The sequence below is a fragment of the Apis laboriosa genome, unplaced genomic scaffold (assembly GCF_014066325.1).
Source record: "Apis laboriosa isolate Shangri-la unplaced genomic scaffold, ASM1406632v1 scaffold1_cov151, whole genome shotgun sequence".
Classification (NCBI taxonomy): domain Eukaryota; kingdom Metazoa; phylum Arthropoda; class Insecta; order Hymenoptera; family Apidae; genus Apis; species Apis laboriosa.
Window position 1 is genome coordinate 3,763,592 of NW_025222279.1, and position 24,678 is coordinate 3,788,269.

Consider the following 24,678-nt stretch of genomic DNA (forward strand, 5'->3'; position numbering starts at 1 on the left):
GGATCGATAAAAGGAGGCGCGTCTCTTACCGCACTCGTACGTGGTCGGGCAACACTCCCCTTCGGGCGGTGGCAGGGCCGTGCAGTTCTTTCCGTGAGTCTTCATCGGTGTCCCGCAATCTTGGACGGCGCACGCGATGTCACCGTGGAAACAATAGCAGTGCTGACAAGGCTGGGTCGAGTATATCAAGTCACCGCCCTCGTAAACCTTTCCCTCGTGGTAGCATTGAGACGTGGTCGCCCCGGGGGCCATCGTTGTGGTCATGATGAGGCCGGGCGTTGGTTCAACCGTCGTCGCTTGTTCCTCGTCGTATTCTGAGAAATTAATCATTATTATTATTAAAAGTATATATCGGGAAAATTTGAAAGCGAAGCGTGCCAATTATTAATAATAAGATCTATTTCTCTCTTACTTTCTTCCCCACTCGACTCACCGCAATTGTATTTGACAGGACAGCATACACCCGGTTGATAGACCGGCCTGCACCCTGCCACGCGCAAAGTACACTCCTGCATGACGCAGGTTGTCCTGTTCCTGATGCAGTAGCAGAGCTCGCAAGGATTCTGAGGATCGGTGGGCAGTTGGGCACCGTCCGCGTAGAACCTGTCGTCCACGTTGCACCCGTAATTGTCGTGGAACCCGACCGCCGTGGAGCCGGAAGTGGATGGCGCGCTAGTGGTGGAGGTCAACAACTGTACCGGCACCTCTGGACAGGTGATGACCGGGCAGCATTGATCCGGCCGTTTCTCAACCGTGCAATCCTGGCCGATCGCTTTCGTGAACGGGCAAACCCTGAGGTAGCACATCAGCATTCGATTGTGGCACGTGCAGTTTAAACACGGCTCGTTCGTGATGATTCTGTCCCCCTCCTTGTAGTGCTGGTAGTTGTAGTAGCATCCGGAAGTGGCTGCGAATTTCATCCGAAATTTTTCCTCAGATAAATCATCGTTTCTCCGAGTTTTTCGAGAATTCGAATTATCTTTCTCGATCTTCGAGATTACCAATGAGATGAAGAGATTCCGTAGAGAGGATATGTGTATATATTATATACGTACGTACGTACGCACGGTGTTTCAAAGAGCCTGTCTGGGAATATGTGACACGGAAGCATCGAAGCGCGGTTCTTAATATTCATCGAAAGGATCGATTGAAAGCGGCACCGTGTAAGAATCGTTAAAACGGCACGTGTCGTGTCGTCTCGTCCGAATGCGATACAATTAACGTCACGTCGGTGGCGTGCGCGTACGTTGATTAGAAGTAATGAAACTCGCCAAGTCGTACGTACCTCCATCGTATTCCGCTACTTGTGTGGTATCCTGGTCGTAAACGGGTGCTGCGACAGAAAAAGAAAAAGAAAGGCGCATTTTTATTAAACGTACGATCGATAAAATTGGGATAATGGAGGGAGGGATGGGAAGAAAGGAACGATGTCGAAAATTCCAGAGGTGGGATCTGCAAATAATCTTAGTAAAACTCGTAGTTTCCCATGAAATTCAGGGGGGAAGGAGAGGAGGAAAGAGACGAGCCGTGTCTCTGGGCGCAGTTTATCATAGTAATTACCGGCGGGATGCGTTTGTCCGGAGGGTGAACACGGCTTAACAACGGAGTGAGTCAAAGCGTCATATGGCGCGAGCGTACGTGGGCGAATTCTCGTTAACACCCTCGCCCCAGTCGAACGAATTGTATGCGCGTGGAATTCTTTTTCCCCTCTTTCTTTTCTTTCTTTCTTTCTTCTCCCTCTGTTTCTCTCTCTCTCTCTCTCTTGTTCCTCGCCTTTCGCCTCGCTTTATCTTTATCCCTCTAATTTTCAACGTCGACGGTTAGAAGAAAAGAAACGCACGTGCACGAATAACCCCTCCGACCTCTCGTTCCTCGTTTCTTTTTTTCTTCCCGTTCCTCGTTTCTTCTCTCGTTCTTGCGGGGCGTTTTCGCAATTTCTTCGGAATTGAAGTGTCGCGGAATCGAGAGGGGAGAGAAGGGGAGGGGGGGAGACTCGAGAGTTCGATTGTTCGTGAAACGGCACCCTACAGCCATTCTTCCCCACTCGGACAATAAGCTTCGCGTTCTCTCCTTTCTAGACTTTCAGTTTATTGCGAATTTCAAGCGGATAAAGTCTTTTTTCTTCTTTTTTCGAAAGAGAATTCCTCGTTGAGAAAGAAGTGGATGCTATTGATAAATTGAATCATTGGATTGGATATAATAATAATAATAACAATAATAATAATAATGGATGATAAATGCGGGAAGAAATTTCCCGTTGATATGATGTCTGAAGTAACGTGTGAGCGAAATGGGTGGATAGCGTACGAATTCGTAAATGACGGCGTCGTCCTCTTTACGAAACTCACTGCCTGTACTTTCTTCTTTTCTTTTCTCTTCTCTTCTCTTCTTTCTTTCTTTCTTTCTTTCTTTTTTTTTCTTTGAAAACCGTCCAGGAACTCTTTGTAATGCGCGAAACGTCCCTTGTACGCGGTATACGTGCATTGCGAGGCGAAGGACTCGAATGTCCAGTATAATCCCTTCATTGAACGTACCGGGTTGGCAGATTTATTACATGGCGCTGAAGATTGTTCCCGAACGTTTTTTTATAGCTCGTATGACGATCTCCTTTGTTTTAAATCGACTGTCGCCTCCCCACCTGATAAATTTTAATGGCCGAGTTTCGAAAAAGTCACGATCACGCGCCCGAACGGGATCCAATCATCGCTCAAACTTTTTCAATTCTTCGATCGATCAAATATTTCGAAACTAACACGAAATTATAATTGATTGAAATTAAATCGAATTAAATTCCTCCAACCCACTTTCTTCCATTAACCGATAACAAAATTTCCACGAAAAGCGTCCTTCCTTACCGACCTCGATATCCAACGATATCTACGATCTTCTCCTCGAAAGAAAAATTAACAAAATCCCCCTCTCCTCCAAAACACAAAAATTGTCCAAGTTTCCGCGAAGCGAGGGGATAAACTCTGTCGGGAGGAAGGCGTGCGCGGCCGATCCTCCAGCTGGCACACGGCTGGGAACAAAGTTGAGGGCGGTTGAGTCGTTGCTCGATCGGAAGTCCGCCCGCGACCCGAAGGCGCGAGGTTGAAATGCGCGGCGCGTGCGTTTCCGCAAGGTGTTCCCGAGAGGAGAGGATTCGCGTTTCCACGGTACGTGCCTCGCTCGCCGGCCGAGCCAACGCATATTCGAGAATCATGCATTCCGCGACTGTGCGGGGCGTGCACCGGCCGTCCGTTTCCAACGAATTGAATTGTACTGGGAAGCGCGCCGGGGTCCGTGAATGGAAGGGCCGTCCGTGTCTCTGTCGCGAGTCCCACGAGCCGGGTCCCCAGCCGCGTGCCTCCACGTTACAACGGGGGGGGCCCCACGTGTTACGCGCACACGCACACGCACACGCACGAGAATCGTCTCGCGCGAGCCGGGCCCGGCCGTTGAATTATCGCGAAGCGGGCTTCGTCCGAGGTGTCGCCGTTCTCGCCCTCGATTACCATCTCCTGCGTTTATTTTATTTCTTTTTTTTTAACTCCTCTTTATCTCTTGCCCTGCGATTCTCTCGACACGAAAAGTGCCGGTGGAAGAAAGGATCGATTGGAAAGGAAGAGGGGATCTATCTTCACTTCTTGGCTTTGATTTGTTGAAGAGATGTAACTTATTCGGATATTCGGAATCGTGGAAATTAATTTCATTTACGAACATTGTTAGGATAATCGTTATCTAGGAAGCTGAAATATTTTCGAAACTATCTGTAGAATGTTTATACGTACAATTATTATCTTAAATATTTGAATACGAAGTTACAAATTATAGTTATATAAATTTTTATTGTCTACTGCTGATGCATCGAGGTTTAAATATAGATCGTTGTTTTGGATTGTATGTGATAAACGAGTGTGTAAATAGGCGTTTCTTTTTAGATTAACCAATCAGATCCGCGTTAATTCCACGAGATTTTTTTTCATCAGTGAATAGTAGGTTTAAAGCGAAGTTTTGAGTGACGAATTGTCATCATGGTCGCTTCGATTTTCAGCAACAATGCGAAGAATTGTGGGAAATTTAGGTGTTAATGAAATTTTGAAATTGTAATGTTATAATCTGATTGCTTTTATCTTAAAATTGTTTGACTAAGATACGAAGAAATCGAGTATTACGGGATTAAATATTATTGAAATTCTGAAAATAGCGTTGAACGAACGCAGCAAGTTCCGAGCATCGAGTCGTAAGATTCGATTTTAAAGTTGCCAGTAATGAAAAAGTCAATATTAAGGAACGTAATTTTAGACGTGATTCTTGATAGAAATTGTAAAAATACCAAATTGAATTATTGATTCCAAAACGAATATTTTCGATAGCCGATGATCCGATTGCTTTTATCTTAAAATTGTTTGAAGAAATCGAAGAAATCCAAAAATGACCGAAATTTTAAAAACACGAATGAATGTTGCCTCTAAAAAATACTTTTTAGAGAATTAATACGAATAAATAAATTGACAAATCGGATGGAAATTCTAGAAATCTTGGCAAAAAAAAAAAAAAAAAAAAAAGAAAAAAATTGTAAAAATCTGACAAAAGAGTTAAAAATTATAATTAGAGGATAGAGGATCGGATGTGAAAAATAAACAGAATCTGTTAGGCCTCTGGTAAACGTTAAAGTATTTATTCACCGGGAACCGGTAAACAAGGAAATTCACGGCAACTTGGTTTTTTTCTTATCTTGATTCGCAAGAACATCTTGGTCCCTTCCCCGATGTTTTGCCAGGGAACCCGTTACATCGTCTCCACGCCATGACTCGATGATGAGACCCCGATGAGATCGAAGGAACAACAGGTGCGAGAGGAAGGAAAATTTTTTGCCTCGTCGCGATAAATGATTTGTTCGTTTGGCGAGACTCGACAGGAGAGTACCGGTTTCTTCTTCCCGAACACGATTTTCGTGTAGTTGGAAGATCAAAGAGGTGGACTGGTTCTGCGTCCCCGTGTTTTTTCATCGAACGGAGACGAATTAAGTGGGAATTTCGAGAGAAAGTAACGGGATTCATCGTATTATTCATCATTCGAACGATTTCGATCCAAACGTGCGACAACGTTTGTTTAAAATCTCGAAACGATTTCTTAAATCAATCGATCGAGGAAGAAATAATCGAAGAAATGGAATTCCCTTTGCACTCTTTAATTTCTTCTTTTTTCTTTCTTCACCTAGCAACAACAACTCCTCGATTCATCTACAAAAAAAAGGATCTCAATAAAATATTGCGTAAACTATCGCAAAGTTTTATTTGAAAGAGAGAAAGAAAAAACATTTTAAATTAAAAGCTGTTTGTATAATGAGCCACGTTGCTCGACATCCTAAGGGTTAAGCTTTCTTCGACCACGGAATTCCATCTGGTCGTAATTAACCAAGGACAAACGAACGATCTTTCGGTTGTTGCTTATCTCGCGCTCACAATAACCGCGATCTCGCCTCGAACGGCGAGAAAGAAAAAAAAGAAGAAGAAGAAGAAGAAGAAGAAGAAAGAAAAATTCATACGAAGAGAATGGTAATCGAGGTCGATCCTCTTATTCATCGCACAGGTGGAGGCGCGCAACAACCATTATGTAAGTCGATCCTCTCTCCTCGAGCTGTTTGAATCGAGCTTTTTATTAGCCGGACGATTCTCTTTCCCTCTCGTTCGGCCGTTCGCGGTCGAACCGCGCTCCCGATGCTGTTACATACCGCGAAGACTCGGTTGCGGTGTCCGAACCGAGAAAAAGGGAAGGAACGATCGAGTCGCGCTCTCTGAGAGACAGAGAGGAATGGACGGTTAACCAGCCGAGCGAGAGGATTGCGCGCGCGTTATGAAATCATCCAGGCGGCCTTGCCTCCGCGAAAGTTCATTACCATCAACCGCACACGCTCCGACGAGCACCTGGCTTTCCGCTCCTCGCCTCCTATCGCGTGCACCAAATTCTACACTATGTGTCTTCCAAGGTCGCGGTTAGACTGCACCGCAACCACCGTCCGAGGAATCCTCCCCTCCTATTTCAAGTAAGAGGAAACGACTCTTCGAAAGGATCCTTTGGAAAGGATCTTTGGAAGGAATTCATCGAAAACTCGTCCTGTTTGAAGTAGCGACGATTCTTTTTTAAACTTTTTTCTAATATCGGTTACCTTTCTTGAAAAACTTTCTCGAGTAAACTAGTCTCGAGTAAAATGATTAAAGGATCCAAGGATCTCTTTCGATCTCTCTGATGGTTTAATTGCTGGTTTAATTGAAACTAAACCTGTTACTTTTCGCTATTCGCATTCATGAAATACAAATACGGTTGACATACATCGGCAATTAAAAGGTGTTATCCATGGAAAAAAGGGAAGATGGCGGGGAAAACGGCGGCGAAGCAGCCACGGGTGAACGAGCACGGGATGAGATAATTTACGATTCTCGGTGCTTTGCGAGAGGATTAACCCGATCAACCTGTTCGTCGGCCGATGTTTACGCAACACGTTGACCAGCGCGTTGACCAACGTAAACGCGAGAATGGCAAATGGTGACGTCTTTGCTCCCCGAGGGGGATTAAAAGCCCTCCTAATGAGTTTGGAAAGTATCGTATATGCACGATTATGGTGTGTTCCGTGACGTTTCAGTGTCAATGTCGCGTTAGTATCGGTAACGGAGAGAAGTGGACCGACCGGTTTCTGCCGTAATATCTCGATCTCGTCCCGAACTCGAGTTTTCGAGGACAATTATAAATTCTACCTCGTGTTTTCGATCGGGTTTATTGGCCGCTTACGCAACATCTCGATGAAAAAAAGTGTACGTGGAAACAGGTGGCCGGCGCTCGCGCGACTTCTCGCGACTTCCGCTACGATAGGTGGCGCGGTTGAGTTCTTTCGAAGAGTGGAAGAGGATTACGGTAAAAAACGTGGCAAATTGATTTGTCAGCGGAATTCTTTTCTCGTGCGATGCATTTTCTTTACGAACTTTAATTTTTTTAACAGTTGAGAAAGTCGTTCACGAATTGTTTCGTTTACTGACAGAGACGAGATTTATCGTGACGATAGTTTTTATCTCATTAAGAGGTAATAATAATGATTTTTATATAAAAGAAAAACGAGGAAGAAGAATTTCTCGCTCGACTTTCGTCAACGAGTTTTCCAGAAGAAAGAGAAACCTGCAATTTCAATTCGTTTCAAGGACCAAGAGGTCAGATCGGCACGATCGTTCGATCATCCATACGTTCCTTATGCTATATCCTTCCATCGACCGATCTCGTCGCTTCCGCTAAAAGTATCGGTTAAAAGAAGAAAGAGTATCCCGAGAAGGATAAAACGAACTTTAGCTTTTCGAACGAATCCCTTTCGTTCCCTCCCGTCGTTAAAAAGGAGCCGTTCTTGTTCCCCGATTTAGAAGCTATTTCCGTCTCCAAATGTGTTTTCTCGCCCGTGACGATGATCGTAAACGGAGACGGGGCGATAAGGAGGCGAGGTTCGCAAATAAGAAAGTAGAGAAAGATAAACGGATCGTTGACGCTGATACAGAAGATAGGCGTGATGCAGAAAATCGTCGAGCAATGTTGTTACAAGCTGTGTAACAACGTTGCGCGGCAAGAAAAACAGGAATTGAAAATATGCAAATCGACGCGGAAATCGTTTAATCGATGCCTCCTCGCTCGACTTCTTCCTTCCCTCAGAGGGACGACGAATCTTGGACGAAAGGAGTTGCGTAAGCATCCCCTTTCCGATGATGCCACATCAGGGAAACAAGGCGTCAGGGAAACCGGCTAATTATGCGGAGATGTTTGCACGTGCGTGTACTTTCGTTAAATGAACGGTTCACCGCTACGTTTACTTTGCCGCTCCTTTACGCGTCCCGAATTTTAAGCGACGCGTCCGAATTCCCCTTCATCTCGAACAAGTTGGCAACCAACCTCTCCACGTCCAATCGTGGAGAAAAGATTGACACGTTGAACGATCGATTCGATAAAATTTTCGTTTTGATGATGGAGAGAGAGAGAGAGAGAGAGAGGAAAAGAAGAAGGATCACGTTTAAAGGGATAGGAGACGAACTTTTCGAGTTTATCACGGTTTCAGAGGATTCGAAATGGTAGAAAGATCCACGAGGCAATTAATTACCGCGATAACAAGGAGTGGGGAGCGTGGTCAAACAGGTGGCGAGACCCTTCGAAAGGCAAATAAACTCGAATATGTTTGCTCGAGCGTGTTTGATAGCGACGCGTTATTTACTTGGCAAATGTACACCGCGAAGGGCGCCAGCATTGAAATTACTCGGGTTTTAATTAAAGATATCCGTGCCCAGGATCCGTGATGTGAGATTATAAAATCGATTTTGTTATCGTTAACAGGCGAGTTATTGCTATGGGATGTTTGCGCAAGCATATTGATGTCGAGTACACATGAACTCGATAGTAAAATGTCGAAGAAAAATCTTATTTACGCGATTAACTATGCGACGCGATTAAAAATTATTTTTAATATATTTACCTTGCAGTATTACGCATTTTTCAACAGTTAATCCATCTTTCAAACTCGTTCTTCAAATTTACATTATCGCTTCCTTCCTCTCTTCGAAAAAAGATCCAACAACTTATTATAATATTATCCACAGCTGCTCAACGATCTAACGCTTCTAACGAAGAAACAATCGAGGGGACGAAAATAAATAACGAGAATAAATCGAACGTGATATCTCCATGGTATTTCTTTTTTTCTTTCTCTCTCTCTCTTCCATCGAGGAGGAAACACTCGTCGGGCACTCTCTCCGAGAGGAGAGAGAGAGAGAGAGAGAGAGAGAGAGAATCCAAGAAACTGTTGTCCCCGACCAACTGTTGTCGAGCGATACTCGAAGATAACGACACTTTGGCCGGCATCGAGGCATAAATATGGAACGGATGGAGGGTCAGGTGCGACGATATGGACCGTAAGTGGGCAACGGTGAGGTACGCGGTCACTGACATCCGTGGACCCGTCTCTTCGAGGCCTCTACAGGTTTGACCAGAATTCACAGCATCACGTGGATGCAGCCAAGTACGGGAACCGCTATCCGTGCAGCTGTGTACCGACTCGACACGCATTTTTCTCCTCCTCCTCCTCCTCCTCCTCCTTCTTAAATCGTTTCCACGACCGTTTCGAAATCTCGTTCTCCGGGTTACGACATCGCGGATATCGCTTTTCTCTCCCGCTTTTTCCTCTCTCTCTCTTCCTTCTTCGTCACGCGTCGTCCCCCTCGCTCGATCGATGACGAAATTACGCTGGAAACTGCGATTCTTCTTCTTCTTTCCCTCTACGGGAAAGGAAAAACGATCTCTCCAACTTGATTTCGACCAAAGATCGGATCGTTTCCTCTCGAGGATGCCGAGGATAATTCCGAAATTACGGCTGTCGTCGAGTTGCAATTGGAAACGGTTTATCCAAAAGGTTTAACGAAATTAGGGAAGCAGCTTTCCTTCCTTTCTCTTTTTCTTTTCGTTTCTTTCCCCGCAACGTTCTCCACCACGAGGAGAGAAAGAGAAATATGGAAAGAAGAGAACCAGACAGGGATCGATTTATCCAAAAGATTTAACGAAATTGGGAAGCAGCTTTCCTTCCTTTCTCTTTTTCTTTTCGTTTCTTTCCCCGCAACGTTCTCCACCACGGAGGAGAGAAAGAGAAATATGGAAAGAAGAAAAGCAGACAGGGATCGATTTATCCAAAAGGTTTAACGAAATTGGGAAGCAGCTTTCCTTCCTTTCTCTTTTTCTTTTCGTTTCTTTCCCCTCAACGTTCTCCACCACGGAGGAGAGAAAGAGAAATATGGAAAGAAGAAAAGCAGACAGGGATCGATGGAGAGGCTGCCTTCGAAAGAAGGAAGGGAGGGGGAAAAAACGTGAAGGATAGGCGCGCGCGCGCGAGGGACAGGATCACCCAGTGATCCAGTCTTGAAAAAAGGAGGAGGAAAAGGAAGAGGCGCGCGTACCTCGCGCGGAATTCTCGATCGTTCTTTCATGACCATTTGTCCACACCTGGTGTTCGTCGAAGCAGCCAATTGTCGGCGGGGTGGAGGGGAAGGCGGGGGCAAGGCAAAAACGTTGCATCTCTAATGAGTTCTCATTGACGATGCGAACGTTTTTGCACGTCGCTTCGTTCGAGGTAACACGCTGTTCCGAGAATGATTCCCGATGGCTGGCCGAGCGTCGGTCGCGTCGGGAAACAGGATCGATTTCTGCCCTCCCTGGCGTTGATGGATCATGAACGGAGAGATGACTGAGATCCAGGAAGCCGATTTTTCTTTCTTTCTTTCTTTCTTTCTTTCTTTCTTTCTTTCTTTCTTTCTTTCTTTCTTTCTTTCTTTTTTCTCGAAAACGAGAACGGATTTCGATGAATCGCAATGGAAATCTTCACGTAGAGGAAGATTTAATTTTTTCGACTCGATAATGTCGTTTAGTTGAGATATATATATATATTTTTTAATTTAAAGATCTTTTCAGATCGCAAAATCGATAGATAGATACGTGATAATTTGGGAATAATATTAAAATTAAGGAGAGCGAAATGAATAAACGGAAAGGTAATGTAACTTTCGAATTATTAAGCGAATTCGATATGGGTGTATATTGAAGTAAGAGAAATAAATTCCCGGGAAATGTTAATTTCTCGTCTCGATGGTTTTCGTCAGGGTTGAGTTGCGGAACTAAAATCGTCGGTGTTAAAGAAGGGAGAAACGAAGGAATAAGAATTCGTATTCTTAGAGGCGGCGGTTTAAGCTTGCGCTTTCGCCTTTATTTCCAACTGCGACCAACCGCGGGGAGACGATGAAGCGAAATAAATTGCATCCATTAATCCGAGCCCATTCAACCGAGACGTGGAAAAGGAACCAACGTTAAGCTCAACTCGGTTTTATTAATCGTCAAACTTCCCCTCGAATAGTTTCCTTCCTAGCACCTAGTACTTGTCCCCCTCCCCTCCTCCTCCTCCTCCTCCTCCTCCTCCAAGCGAAGCGAAGAAGAATCATCATCCGAAATCATAATCGTCGATAATCTAAAACGAGAGCCACCTATATACGCAACCTATACGTCGATCCTACGCACGATCGATCTCCCACGAACTTGACCTCCACGCTGTTCGTTGCGTGACGCGATCACCCCGTTGCAGGTGAAAGTGGCCTCCCCCCAGGTGTTTTCGAACGCGATTTCCAACGTTATACGTTGCCACGGGGGAGCGGAGATGACTAATCGGTCCCCGATCGGATCTGTCGGTCGACCACGTTCCATCGATCGTCCGAGCACGGGAATAGGTCTCGTGTGCTACACGTAACGCGAAACCGGCTCGACGTAAACGGAAGAGATCTATGCGATGCCTCGAACGGAGACAGGGACAGACAGACAAAGAGAGTGAGAGGGAGTGAGAGAGAGAGAGAGAGAGAGAGAGAGCGACGGTGGCTCACCCGCGATGGAGAAGACGATCCTGGATCGAGGAACGAATATGGTGCGCGCGCGCGTCCCATAGGTCCATGGGAAAGCACCCTGGCCACCTCTCGACGTCTGCTCGACGATGCCAGAGGTGAGCATTATGAGGTAAGATTATTCCTCGGCGAGGGAACGCGAGGGAAGGACGGAAGGATAGGTTCGACGTCCTGGCTTGGTTGGCCATTCAGACGTTGCCCGTTGGCTGGCTTTAGTCACGGCAGACGTTTCGAAAAAAAAAGAAAGAAAGAAAGAAGATTAAGGAGGGATTCGATGGGGCCAGATCATCGGCCAGGAATTAATTCTTTCGTATATATATTTATATATACGTGTGCCAGGCGAGGTGGGTTCGATCGTGGGAACTCTCGATTCGTTTAATTTCTTTTTTCTAATTCGTCGAGGCTCCTTCGAACTTTCTTTTCTTCGTTTTTCGATTATATACGTACGGATCGATCGATATTTCATTGCCTTTAAATCGTTGTTATTATCATCGATACCTTCGTTCTAATACCATCGCACTTATCAACATACGTATCACGTATCAAATACGTGGTAATAGAACGAAGGTGTCGATACGCTATTTATAAACCGTATGTACATTTAACGCACGAGATTTTTAAACGCAAACTTTTAATCTTAAAAGCATTGACCTCTCTCGCGAGCAATTTATACATCCTTCTTTTTCAAACGCTCGAAGGATGAGGATTTTTTTTAGAAAGGAGAAGAGAGGGGGGAAGAGAAGGAAGGCAGCGTCGTTCTTCCTCGTCGGGACTTCCTTTTCATGCCGTCTCACGTACACTTGTACGCCGTCAAATGAGTTACGTTTCGACACGTCGAGCATGTGTATGTATACGCGGAGGACGAGGATAAAACTCTAGGTGGAACGAACTGGTACCTTTTGTGGACGTGGTAGCTTTGTTAACGGATTCGTTGGAAAAACTTACCAGAATCGGACTGCGATGCCAGTAGAACGGCCGCCAGGTAGAGTATAATCCCGGGTCGACAGGGCCCGGCGTTCAAGGCCGACATGTCGGCACTCTTCTTCCGTTTCCTGAAATCAAAAAAAGAAAAGAACTGGTACTGGTTCGTCAAAAATCGGACCGGATATAAATTAAATCCCATTTTTCCTTCCTTTCCTTCTTTTCCATCTCGAGTCATCCCTTTCTTACTCGAACTCGTGTAATAATAATAATGCCCATTCGTGCCCATTCTCCTCCCCTCCCCTCCTCCACATTAATCCCCGGTATTTATCCTGTCACTGTGGCATTCTAGCGTAACTGTCACAGCGTGCTGACACTGACGGCTGGAAGACGTGGCTGGAGACGTGCCAATGTCTCGCATACCTCCGCACTTTGACCGGCGTTACGCTCTCGCGGATCAGGGGGATGAACAATGAACGTGCGCGTAACATTAGGCGCGTATATTTAGGCGTCGGTGAGGAGACGCGAAAATCGGACGACACGGCTCGCGCCACGACATTGTGCGTCACGGCACGCGCGTCAGAGACGCGCACGTAAGAGGATCCCTTCTCTTGGGGGGTGGGTGTGCGAGCCGCGTGAATTTACGAGCCGCGGGCGCGTGGGAATGCGTGTCCGGATTCGCGTGATTTCCGGCTGTCTGTTCGCTATGAGGAACGTGCAGGAATTCAATTCGAAATTCAAGGGCGGGTTCAAGGATGGCGGAAAGTCATTTCGAAATTATATCATGTTATTTGGAAGATCGGAAGATCGGAAGAATTATCTTAATTATTCCTTAATTGTGAATTTATAAATTTAAATTTGGAAATGATCAAATGCGCATTCCACAGGAGTCGAGGAATATGTACATATATATGTGGATATGTATGATAAGGGGAAGGAATTACGCGTGTTAGGAATTGTTGGCAGGATTAAGAGGGTGAAAAGGATGGGAAAGGAGGGAGGGGAGGTTAGAAAAAGGAGAATCGACAGGAAGAGAAGAGTGGAGTTTGGTGAAGGCATACCAGTTGCGACAGCGGCTTAATACAAAGGACCATCGAGATAAAAGAGCGTGGGTAGTTTCTCTTTTCACCCGTCGACTTCATCTTTTCTCGTCGTTCTCCGTACTTCCCCTTCGCTGTGGCATTTCATTGTTGATCGAACGCGGGAACAGAGAGACAAAAAGAGAGAGAGAGAGAGAAAGAGGAGGGAAGAGGCGAAGGATGGAAACTCGTGACACCTAAGCTCGCGCCTGCTCGTTAACGACGCTGTAAATTACATCTTGGAACTATCGTAATGAATCCTGGCGATCCTCGGATGGATGGATTTCTTCCACCGTTTTTTTCCCCTCCTCTTTTATTTATCTCCCTCTCCCTCCTATGCAATGGAACAGCGGCGAGGGATCGTTCGAGCGCAGAGCGAAAATCTTTCCGGTCCTTCTTCCGAGCCGGTAAAAGCGGCGTGTCATTGCGTATTCAGGATACGGCCCATTGAGCCGAGGAATTCGGTGAATGGGGTATGCATCGACCACCGCCTCGATCCCTTGCCGGCCAAGAATTCGACGGCGAATAACTACAGCGGCTACTCCGCTGTTGTACTACTCTGAGAAACGAATGATGATTTTCATCTCTACTGTCCCGAAGGAAGCGAAAACAAGAAGATATTCACAAGTAACGAAGCGTAACGAGATATATAATACAATCGGAATAAAATTTTGATTAACAATCCTTTTCTCCGTCTCGAGAATAATTCATCGGCGTTCTCAAAAGAATCTCGCCCCATTCACGAAAAAAACTCAAACGTTTTTTCCGGATGATCCACGACTTTCGATACGATAATAGAATACAAGTAAACGAAACGTGTCGATATTCCACGATTCAAGGATAGAGGCGTTCCATACAGATTCCTTCATTAAATTTTTCCATTGAAACGACGGAGCGAGAGATAAACGATCATACAAATATTTTCATTAATATCCCAAGGCGCGGAACGGGGATCCTTTGACCACGGCCGCGACGAGTCACGTCCTATCGAAATTTCGTAATTAATAAGGCCGCCTAGTTCCCTGCTCCCCCCGCCTGTTTCCTTCCCCAAATTCAACGAATCCATTGTCCTATTATCCTGTTAGCCAGGAACGATTGTGTTCCCAAAGACGATTGTGCTCCATCCGTTGACACAGACGTTGCCAACGGCGTTGACAGGCTAGGAACGGCACGCCCACGCGCGGTGACACGAGGTGAATGAAAATGCGAACGAGCCGCACGTTCCACGGTAAGATAAGAGGCAACCGGGTGAACGAAGCGGGTTCCTTCTCTTTTCCTCTTTTTTCCGTCCTTCTTTCGCGTCCCGTTTCCCTTTCGTTTCGCGTCGTCGATTCAACCTGATTCGTCGCGAGTCCGCGATTTACTTTCCAGGACCCGGTTCATGGTGGCTGCCACTCGTCGAACCGCGACTAATTTCACTTGCGCTCTCGATACGGCCGTGCCGCAACCGAAAGCGTCCGCGATTTCACGAATACCGATACGGATACGAGCGCCAGGTAATAACGACGTTTGATGGGCGAGAAAGTGATAGCCGTCGATGGGAAAAGTAAGCATGGATTTGTAAGCGTGGATCGTTGCTAATCTTCCGAGTTATTGTTGTTTCTCGAACAGGATTGAGTAAAGTGAATAGAGTTAAGAGATTCTTTGATTAAGTCGACGATCTTTGGAATATTTCTTTTTCAACGATTGAAATAATTGAATTCGATAGGAAAAGGAACTAAACACCGATTGTCGACAATTTTTGAAATATAAATTATTTCTTGAAGAGAATTGAATTGAAAGTGAATAGAGTCTAATTCTCGATTAAGTTCGAAATGGAAAGATAAAGGATTCGTTGACGATCTTTGGAATATTTCTTCTTTAACGATTGAAATAATTGAATTCGATAGGAAAAGGAACTAAACTCCGATTGTCGACAATTTTTGAAATATACATTATTTCTTGAAGAGAATTGAATTGAAAGTGAATAGAGTCTAATTCTCGATTAAGTTCGAAATGGAAAGATAAAGGATTCGTTGACGATCTTTGGAATATTTCTTCTTTAACGATTGAACTGAATAGAAAAAAGAAATTGTTGACAATTTTTGAAATATAGATTTTTTGATTGAAGAGAATTGGAAAAAGTGAATAGACAATTGAGTTAACAATTCTTGGTTAAGTTCGAAATGGGAAGGTAAAGGATTCGTTGACGATCTTTGGAATATTTCTTTTTTAACGATTGAAATAATTGAATTCGATAGGAAAAGAAACTCTGATCGTTAACAATTTTTGAAATATAGATTATTTCTTGAAGAGAATTGAATCGAAAGTGAATAGAGTTGATGATTCTCGATTAAGTTCGAAATGGAAAGATAAAGGATTCGACAATTTTTGGAATATTTCTTTTGCAACGATTGAAATAATTGAATTGAATAGAAAAAAAAATTGTTGACAATTTTTGAAATACGGATTATTTCTTCGACTTGCCGACAAGTTTTAATTGAGGTCATCTATTTTAATCGACCGCATCAACTTGACAAAAATTTGATGCGTTGCACGGATCAAAAATTCATCGAACGTGCGCGAGGATTTTTTAAAAAAGTGATGTTGCAACTACCTTTTAAGATTCAAGAGTCGAAATCGTGACCGAACGTCCATATTTTGCAACCACGCTTTTTAACATTTCTTTCCTCTCCCCAAAAGATATTCAATTATTCAATCGCGTACAAATCTAATCTCTTAAAAAAAAAAAAAAAAAAAAAAAAAAAAGAACCTTTCTACCCTTCCACTTCTATTAAAAATGAAGATGAAGTTCAGCGTGGATAAAGAGGCTAACCGAGTAAATTTATTAGAGGATCGAGAGAGGGAGAGTTGGAAACCGCAGTTGGAAACAAGAGGCCGATAACGATCTCTCCGTCTCTCCCTCCTCGATCCATGGGATAACAGCTGTTGGCGCGATAATTGCGTCGGCGAGAGAAGTTTGGCCTGAGTGCAGGTAGATGCACCCACAGGCCCGCCACACAGCGAAATGGGGTGGCAGAGGTTCCGTTAGCGGCCGGAGGCTGTGTTCGTTCACCATTACCGTGGAACGCGGAATATGATTACCTTCACCTGGGAACAGACTGTTCCTTCGTATCCCCTCCGGCCCGGCGAACAACCGTGGGCGAAGTTTCCACCGTGTCCCGGTTAGCCGTTCATACTCGACCGTGTACCGTGATTAGCTAAAGCCTGGCCCTGGCGCACGATTCCCGACGTTACGGGCCGTGAGATCGAGATCATGCGCTCCTCGCTCCTTCGTCGCTGCATCCGCGCCGCTTTCCACCAGAATCCACCACCAATTCCTCGATCCTCGACCGATCGCCTATCGAAACGACAGCCTTCGACCCAATTTTGCGAATAACGATAACGTTGTTTCATATTTATGAGATAGCTTTGTTCCAAACGGAAATGAAATTTTACAATGGATTGATGAGTTCTCCTCTTTCCTTCGATCCGAAATAATAGTGAACGAGAGGCGGGAAATTTGAAAATCACGACGAAATACAAGGCTAATTTTTTAAAGGTTGCGTGTTTTATGAAAATGGTGTGCGTGGCATCGAAAGATAATCAGTAATGTTTGGAGAAGGAACGCGCGATAAAACGTTGAATGCTCGTCGCTACCTACTAATTGGAACATTCCCAATGGATTCGAAAGGAGGAAGTTTACGAGAAGGGAAATTCCTCTTTCCTTTTCCTTTTTCTTACGTACGGTGGAAATTTATCGATGGGCGCGCGTGCTCAGAATAGGCCAACCACGCGAATAACGGTGGTATTTCGTAGAAAAGCGATGGTCGAACGAACGAACGTGGTGACACGGCACGACGACACGACGAGAGGCTCTCTCTCTCTCTCTCTCTCTCTCTCACTTCCGACATGGTAATACCCTGAATGAGCATCGTGCCGATCGAGCAATGACTAACGGGCCTGTCCGCCTCTCCTAAAAGGCAGGCTGATCCCTCATCTTGGAGGGACGACAAGGAGGTTTCGACGACGACCGAATGCTCGATAATTGACAGGCTTGCTCGCTCGGTTATCTCGAATCCTGACCCGGCGGTTAACTGGATGTCCTGCTTAAGGATACAACGTGTCCTTGGGAACCTGTTCGCTTCGCCCATTAATCGAACCTCGTTCCCAACTTATTATTATTCCTTTTGATAAATGGTGATTGCGTCTAAAAATACGACAAACTCGATAACTTTGTGTATCGCGTTTATAATATTTTCGACGACGTCCGAGGAAAGAAGAAGAAGAAGAAGAAGAAGAAAAAACGGAACGGATAAAATAACGAGTTATCCTCGAACGAAAAATATTTCATTTTTCAGACGTATCGTTCGTGCATCTTAAACGAAGATTAAAAAGAAAACCGCTATACGCTCTCCTCCTCCCCCTTAGTCTCCCCCAATAAAAAGTAATTTTACCACCGGATACCGGACTCCGGCCTAAAGAGAGAAGCAAGGAACGAGACTTGCCGCGGTATCTGATACAAGAATCCTTGGTCGAGACGGTGACCGAGAGAGAAACACAGAGAGAGAGAGAGAGAGAGGGGTTGGAGACCGAATGCAAAAGCGGCTGCGTCGTGATCTGCACGTTTCGGTTTATGGGCGCAAACGGGTTCAAAGATCAGGGATCACCGCGCGAAGGTGGGACGGGCTCCAACCCGACCCAACCTTGCAAATGACGGTATGCAAATTGCGCCAGGACTACACCGCATGGATCATTAGCAGTGTCCAGACTCCAACTCCAAAACGCCTTCCCCGTTCGTCGTTATTAATTATATAAGAGGAGAACGTTTTCACGTCGCCTAATATTCGGAGAACAGTGCTCCTCGAAAATCCTCGAAACGCCCCCGTAACATCAGCTTCCGCGTGTTTGGTATCGAACGGTGGTCCTCTCCTAAAGCCTCTCGACAGGTTGACGGCGAGTGGCTCGTTACGCCATCGTCGGCCCGACTCGATCTCGACTCGAAAGGAGCGCCGTGTCACCGCAAGTATCCCTCCCGTGTCCTTCTCCGTTCAACGCAAACGATGGATGGAACGAGAAGAATTCCATAAACCTGAATGCTAATTAATTCATTACTCCAATTCGATCCAATTTTGGAATACGCAGGCGGGACGAAGCTGACAGCTTTCGGCCAGGGGACGGAACCAACCTCTCTCAGGCAACAACGGGGTTCGATTACTCGAGGGTGCTCGAGCAACAGGTCGTGGCGTCATGTACACGGCCTCTCTATTTATAGATCTACCTGAGCTAGAATTACGCGGGGTCGAGGATGCGCGCCCGACTCCTCGTCTTCGCCGGTGAATCCGAACGGCGAGAACGCACGTTCCTTCCTACGAGCTACCCTCGCCTCGCCCATATTTGGCTCGTCCGCGTCTCACTCGCTGATTCTTAGGAATTCGCCCCATCGTCGCCCGATCGACCGGTTCTGCTTCTTCCTCCCATCTTTTCTCTCTCTTTTTTCTCCCCCTCCCTTGTCCCTTCGACTTTTCCCCCCTTTGCCTATCTCCCTCCTCCGCATTTTATTATCTTCTCAGAAATTTTTCATCCTTTCATCCATTCCGCCCCTTTTCTCTTCCGCGTTTCTCTCCAATCTCGTCCTTGCAACTTTGCCGGATCGTTCGATTATTTCCGATCTTTTCCAATCGGTGGAATTTGAACAAAAATTGATTCCACGGGGAAAGATACACCTAAGCCTCGAATAAAGATCATTCGATTTTTCGAAGAGGACGCGAAACCGTTTGGAGGGCGTCGTAAGAGAGTCTGCCGAGGGGAGAGGAGATCGGACGATCCCCCTCCATTTATCTTGCCCATCCCTGTGTGCCGCGTCGCGATTGAAACGTCCCCTCCGTGTCGATCGATCGTTGGATCGCTCAGCAGCACGTAATAACGAGTATTACCGCGAGATGCCGGCGATTCCCCTGGTATTATAATATCTCGTCGAAAGATCGGATCGGGGCCCGCAGCCATCCATCCATCTCTCTCTCTCTCTCTCTCTCTCTTCTTTTTCCCAATCTCTCTCCCTTGCCGTCTCTCGGCGAGGAGACTGCATGCCAACCTTGCGCTCCTCTTCGTTACCGTAATCTTGCTGTTATTATTTAAACCACGGCACTCGGTACATTCATCACTGTGATTATTAAATTTGAGCAATTTGCCGGCGCGTACGCGTTTGCCTCGTGCTAAAATGGGCGCGTTGTTATGGGAGGAGAGGTAGGAGATTCATTTTCGTTAAACGAAAGGGAAATTGTTTCGGTTTATATGCTCGCTCGCTCGTATCGTATCGGAAGGGGGATGAATAGAGGAGAGAGGAGGGGGTCGAAGATTATGGAGAAATTGGCGAGGAATTTCAACGTGATTGGGGAAAGAGACTCTTTCGAGAGAGAATAGCGAGAAGAGTAAATTGATAAATTGTTCCGATTCTACGAAAAATAAAACGATATCCCTGTTCGAGGGCAAAGGAGATCGAAATGAAAAGGGGAGTTATTTCCACTTGTCCCAAGATTCGATTGAATATTCATGCACGGACGTCGCTTGAAGAGAATGAGAGAGAGGAGGGGAGGGAAAATAAAGCGGCAAGACGGCGTAACACCGCGAGGAAAGTTTTATCGTTGGGCGAGCGTACAATTAAGTTGATATTATTATATATACGCGCGTACAAGTTGGCCGTAAGTTCTCTCGCATTCTTCGCATCCTCGCTACATCTGTCTTTACGCGACTGGAAAAAGGTAATAAAAGGTAGGAATCCCATCCTCCACGCTTGTCGTCCTCTCCTCCCCCCCGTCTTCCTCCCCGCGTTCCAAAGCACCGTGGTAAAATTCACTTCGGGACGAAGTGAAACAATTTCCGTTTACCACGCGTCTACCGCGCGATATTCATTCGTGTGTTATTTTCTCTTTCCGTTCGCAGCCCGTTTCTTTTCACTTCTTTCCCTTCCCTCCCTTTTCTTTCTTCTTCCTCTTCTTTACAGCGGAAGTCGCTCCTTATCTAATTTCACTCTCGACTCCGCTCCCCTCTTCCTCGCTCTTTCGGCAAAGGCTTCCTGTTTTTTCTTTTTTCTTTCCCTTTTTTTTTTTCACCACCGCGGCGTTTGTACAATCCGTTAACACCTCGAACGAGGTGTTCCTTCCTCTTTTTTTGCCTCGGGTCTTTTTTGCCTCGTTATCGACGAGGCCCCTTTTGAGTCAGCTTCCTCTTCTTCGTCGCGTTTGTCGTCGCCCACCCCATCCTCGCGTTCGACGAGTCCTTCAACTTCTTTGTCAGTACGTATATATATATATATATGTATATATGTATATAAAGTTTCGTCGTGTACAGGGTGGTGGAAAAAGCACGAAGAATTTCAATGCCTCGAAAATTAGAAAAAAAAAGAAGAAGAAAAGAAAAATTGAAAGGGACTTGTTCAAAGTTTCGCGTGGAAAGTAAATTTATTCAAAGTTTCAGAGTTGCATAAGATCGTTTCGCCTCTCTACTTTGCGTATCGCGTTACGCGTCATCAACGCGGGATTATCTTATCTGCGCGATTATCCACGATAATGCGGAGATAGATAAGAAAGATAGACATAAATATCAATCCACCTGCGACTTCCCTTTTTACTCGTTTATCCATCCTCCTACCTCGTGCATACCTATCTACCATCAAAATTCCAAACACCTTTCTTTCTTCCTCCACCACCACCACCACCACCGTCAGCCGGTGGTGTGCTAGGGGCGGGAGGAAAGAGGGAATTTAGAAGCCGCGATAAAAGCGAGAAGGAGGGACCCCTTCTTTGTTTGACGAGAGCCTTTTTTCCACCGTCCTCTTTCGCGTTCCCATGCGAGATGCCTCTCTCCATCCTCCCCAGCCGATCCGTCCGGGGCAAAGTCTCCGCCGTGTTTCCGCCGCGAGAAGTGGCCAAGTCGTGTAAACACGAACGCGTCTCTCTCTTATATACCAACGCCGCCATGCAACGGAACGACTTCTTCACGGATAATCCGTAAGTGGCAGGCTTCCCTTCCCCGCGTTGTTGTTGCCGTTGTTGTTGTTGTTGTTGTTGTTGTTGTTGCCGCTGCCTTGCCGCCGTGGTGTCTAACCCCCTTCTCCAAAGGGGAGGAGGAGAGAGGGGAACCCCCCCTCGCGATTTCTCGCGGCACGCATCCGCTTTATTCGACGATGCGCTCCGCTTTATTCGCGCAACGTCCTGTCGTAATTTCAGACGATTCTTAAAGCCGAGAGGCGATCGCGCCTCTCCCTGTAATTTCATCCTTCCCTTCCCCTCCTCGAGCCGTTTCCCGGATGACCGCGATCCAACGCTCCTTGGTAATTGTAAAATTAATTTTGCCACAAAGTTGCGAGAGGGAAAGAACAGTTGAGAAACAGGTTCCTCCAGTTCTCTTCCCTCCGCCATCTTTGCAACAATAAAGACATCTTCTTTCCGGGGCAAGTAGATGAATATCGACTCGAAATCGAGAAGCACAAGATCGAGGATTCTTTTACCCCCCCCCCCCCCTCCCCCCACCCGTTTCCTTCTCCCAACTTGGTCGAAGGGGGTTTCGATCGATCGCCTAATAACGGGACGCGCGGTAATTAAAACGCGACCAACGCTGTAATCTTCGGCCCATTAAAGGTCATCAATTACCTACTCGCCCTACCTACTTAACGAGGACGGATCTCCTCGAGCGGATCTCGATTGTGCATAATTCAGGACGTGTTTCGCCGATAATGGTCCCCGGAACAGGCTAATGAATCGATAGGTTCCTGGAAAGGGACGTGATTTAAGGGATCGGCTCGCGAATCGCCTCGTCCCCGTCCCCGTGCTTCTCGATTAAAATTTTTTGCCGCCACGCGGTTTTGTGCCCTCTCCTATAATGGATCCGGCTCCATTTCGAGGAAATCGATTGACAGACGACGGATCTCGTGGGAGGGTGTAATAATACCCCTATCCCTATACCAGTTTTTACCTGGGATATCGCGGTATCCCAATTTTTCACCGTTTCTTTCCCTAACGTTTCACGAGGGGAGGAATTGCAGGGGATCGAATCTCTCGTTTCTCTCGATGTCATTCTCCTCCCAATGAGCATCTCGGTTACGCGGATTCTTTCAAGGTTCTTAAAGGTCTTTAAACGTCGTACGAGGGCTGATCGAGCTAACGACGAAGCGGCTATTGATCCTTGGATCGATGGACGGGCCGAATAACAGATATCAGAGCCGGAGAGGAGAGGAACGCGGCTTTCCTCTTCTTCTTCTTCTTCTTCTCCCGTTATCTCCTGTTCCTCGCCGCCGTTATTTAGCAGATGCGGCCAGTTACGATCGAGGGAGCGGCGGAAATTGTCCGTTACGAGCAGCGGCGGTGATTAATTATTATGCAAACTAGCGGTATCCGCGCCCCTTAAGATCTCGCACCACGCTTTCGCGGAGAAACGGCGGAGATGGAGAGAGCGGTGTCGGAATGCCATTCTTTTCTCTATCACGTCGATACGTCACGGTAGGGAAATTGTATCGCGAGGATTAATTCTGCTCACGATCACGAGGTATCGTTGGAAACGATCGATAGGATTGGAGACGATGTCGAGGAACGATCGGTGGAATAGGTGGATTCGAGCGATGATTTAATATACGCGGAAGAGATTGTACACAATCGAGCCGAGCGAAAAAGTGAAGGGAGTTTTATCGACACCTCGCGCACCTCCGATCAATTCTTTTTTCTTTATTCCATCGAGGGGCTAGCAAAGCGGAACGAGATATTTCTTTCTCCACGGTATGAAAACGGGCTCTAATGGGGCGAGCGTGCGAGCATGGCCGAGGTAACGATCAGAAGCAATCTTTCCCCGTGACATGCTACTTCGTTCCAAAGCAAACTCGAGGATCGTTTCTCCGTATCTTCTCGGCTCTTAGATTCGTTGCGATTCGTATCCTCTCTCTCTCTCTCGTTCTCTTTCTTCACCAAGATTTACGTTGGAGGCTCGCGAAGAGGATGACGAGCCTCGACTTCTCGGGATATAGAGAGAGGTATAAAGAGAGAGAGAGAGATTCTGGAACGTCGATTGGTCGTTCCTCGCGCAGGGTAGGCGAGTACAACGTTGAAGGGTCTCTCGACGAATGTCGAGGCGGGAATAATTGAGAATATCTGCAACGCGGAAAAACTCGACTCGTCGCTTAACGCAACCGTTCCAAATTAATTAGAGCGTAAAACGTTTTCCACTTTTCTTTCTCGAACTACGCAGAGAGATCGAAGGACGATCATCCTCCTCCATTTTCACGGGAGGAACGTTTCCGATATCTCGATCCTCGAAAGTAGAAGATATCTGGATGGAAAAGCGGCGAGGAGAGGTCCTTTTTTCGAGATTACAGAGCGGAGGTCCGACATTAGCATCGAATCCTGCCCCCTCGACGCCGTTTCAAAGTGGCGTTTCGATTCGCTGGCCGGCGGTCGTGCCTCGCTCTCTAATTAGAGGGGCTCGCGTATATCCAGCGGCGAGGCCAGGACTCGATGCGAATATCGAGGCATCGCGTATCCAAACAGGGAATAATTAGAATGATAATGGAGTATCGAGGGGGAGGGAGGGAGTGCTGGTACTCGGGTTCCAGTCGGGTTCCATGCGAGTGTTTGCACGTCGGGAAAGCCTCCGAGTCGATCCATCGCCCCGCCATGTTTGCCCTCCGTTTACGTGGAAAGCCTGAAATATACCGTGAAGTTTGCTTTGGGCGCGTTTCGTCGCCGAGGCGACTCGCTGCCGCGGTTCAACCTTCAAGTTCAAGGCGCCCGTCCCACTTAGCGAGACAATGTTGAGGGTAAACAAGACATCCCGCACGCGGCGTCTCCACCCCGTCGCGATCCCTTGTTCGGCGTGGGAACCGCTTGGCCGGGTCTACTTTTGCCATGCACGCGCCATTCGTCACGAGTCGATCTGGATTAACTGGGCGAGCTAATATCGAGATTGCAAGAATTCGTCCTCTAACTCTCTCTCTGTGCGTTATACGTTATATAACGATAACGTTTCTGCCAATGTTTTCGAATTATTGGAGAGGTATGCGAAATATTCATATGCAAACATATGGAAGCATTCTTGGCGAAAGCTATTCCGACGTTCCTTTGTTTTTCACCTCACATTCTCAATTTTCCACTATCCGATATTGAAATTAAATTTTAATTAGCGTAAAATCATAGTTAACGAAGAAAGTTAACGGAATCCCGTGTCGTACGGATCCCCCCCGACAGATTTGAATAAATAGAATTTCGCTGCAACGA

At 46.3% G+C, this 24,678-nt stretch overlaps 1 protein-coding gene across 2 annotated transcripts in view; it reads right to left on the bottom strand.

Annotated features, from left to right (window-relative positions):
• LOC122712412 (titin) overlaps window positions 1-24,678 on the bottom strand; it is a 49,528-nt gene that overhangs the window by 9,796 nt on the left and 15,054 nt on the right. For both annotated transcript variants that reach the window (XM_043932072.1, XM_043932071.1), the window contains exons 2-5: window positions 12,384-12,490; window positions 1,286-1,333; window positions 434-907; window positions 30-314 (exon numbers count right to left, since the gene is read on the bottom strand). In XM_043932072.1, coding sequence (XP_043788007.1) covers window positions 30-314; window positions 434-907; window positions 1,286-1,333; window positions 12,384-12,468 — 892 coding nt within the window. In that variant the 5' untranslated portion in view covers window positions 12,469-12,490. The remainder of the gene's footprint in view (window positions 1-29; window positions 315-433; window positions 908-1,285; window positions 1,334-12,383; window positions 12,491-24,678) is intronic.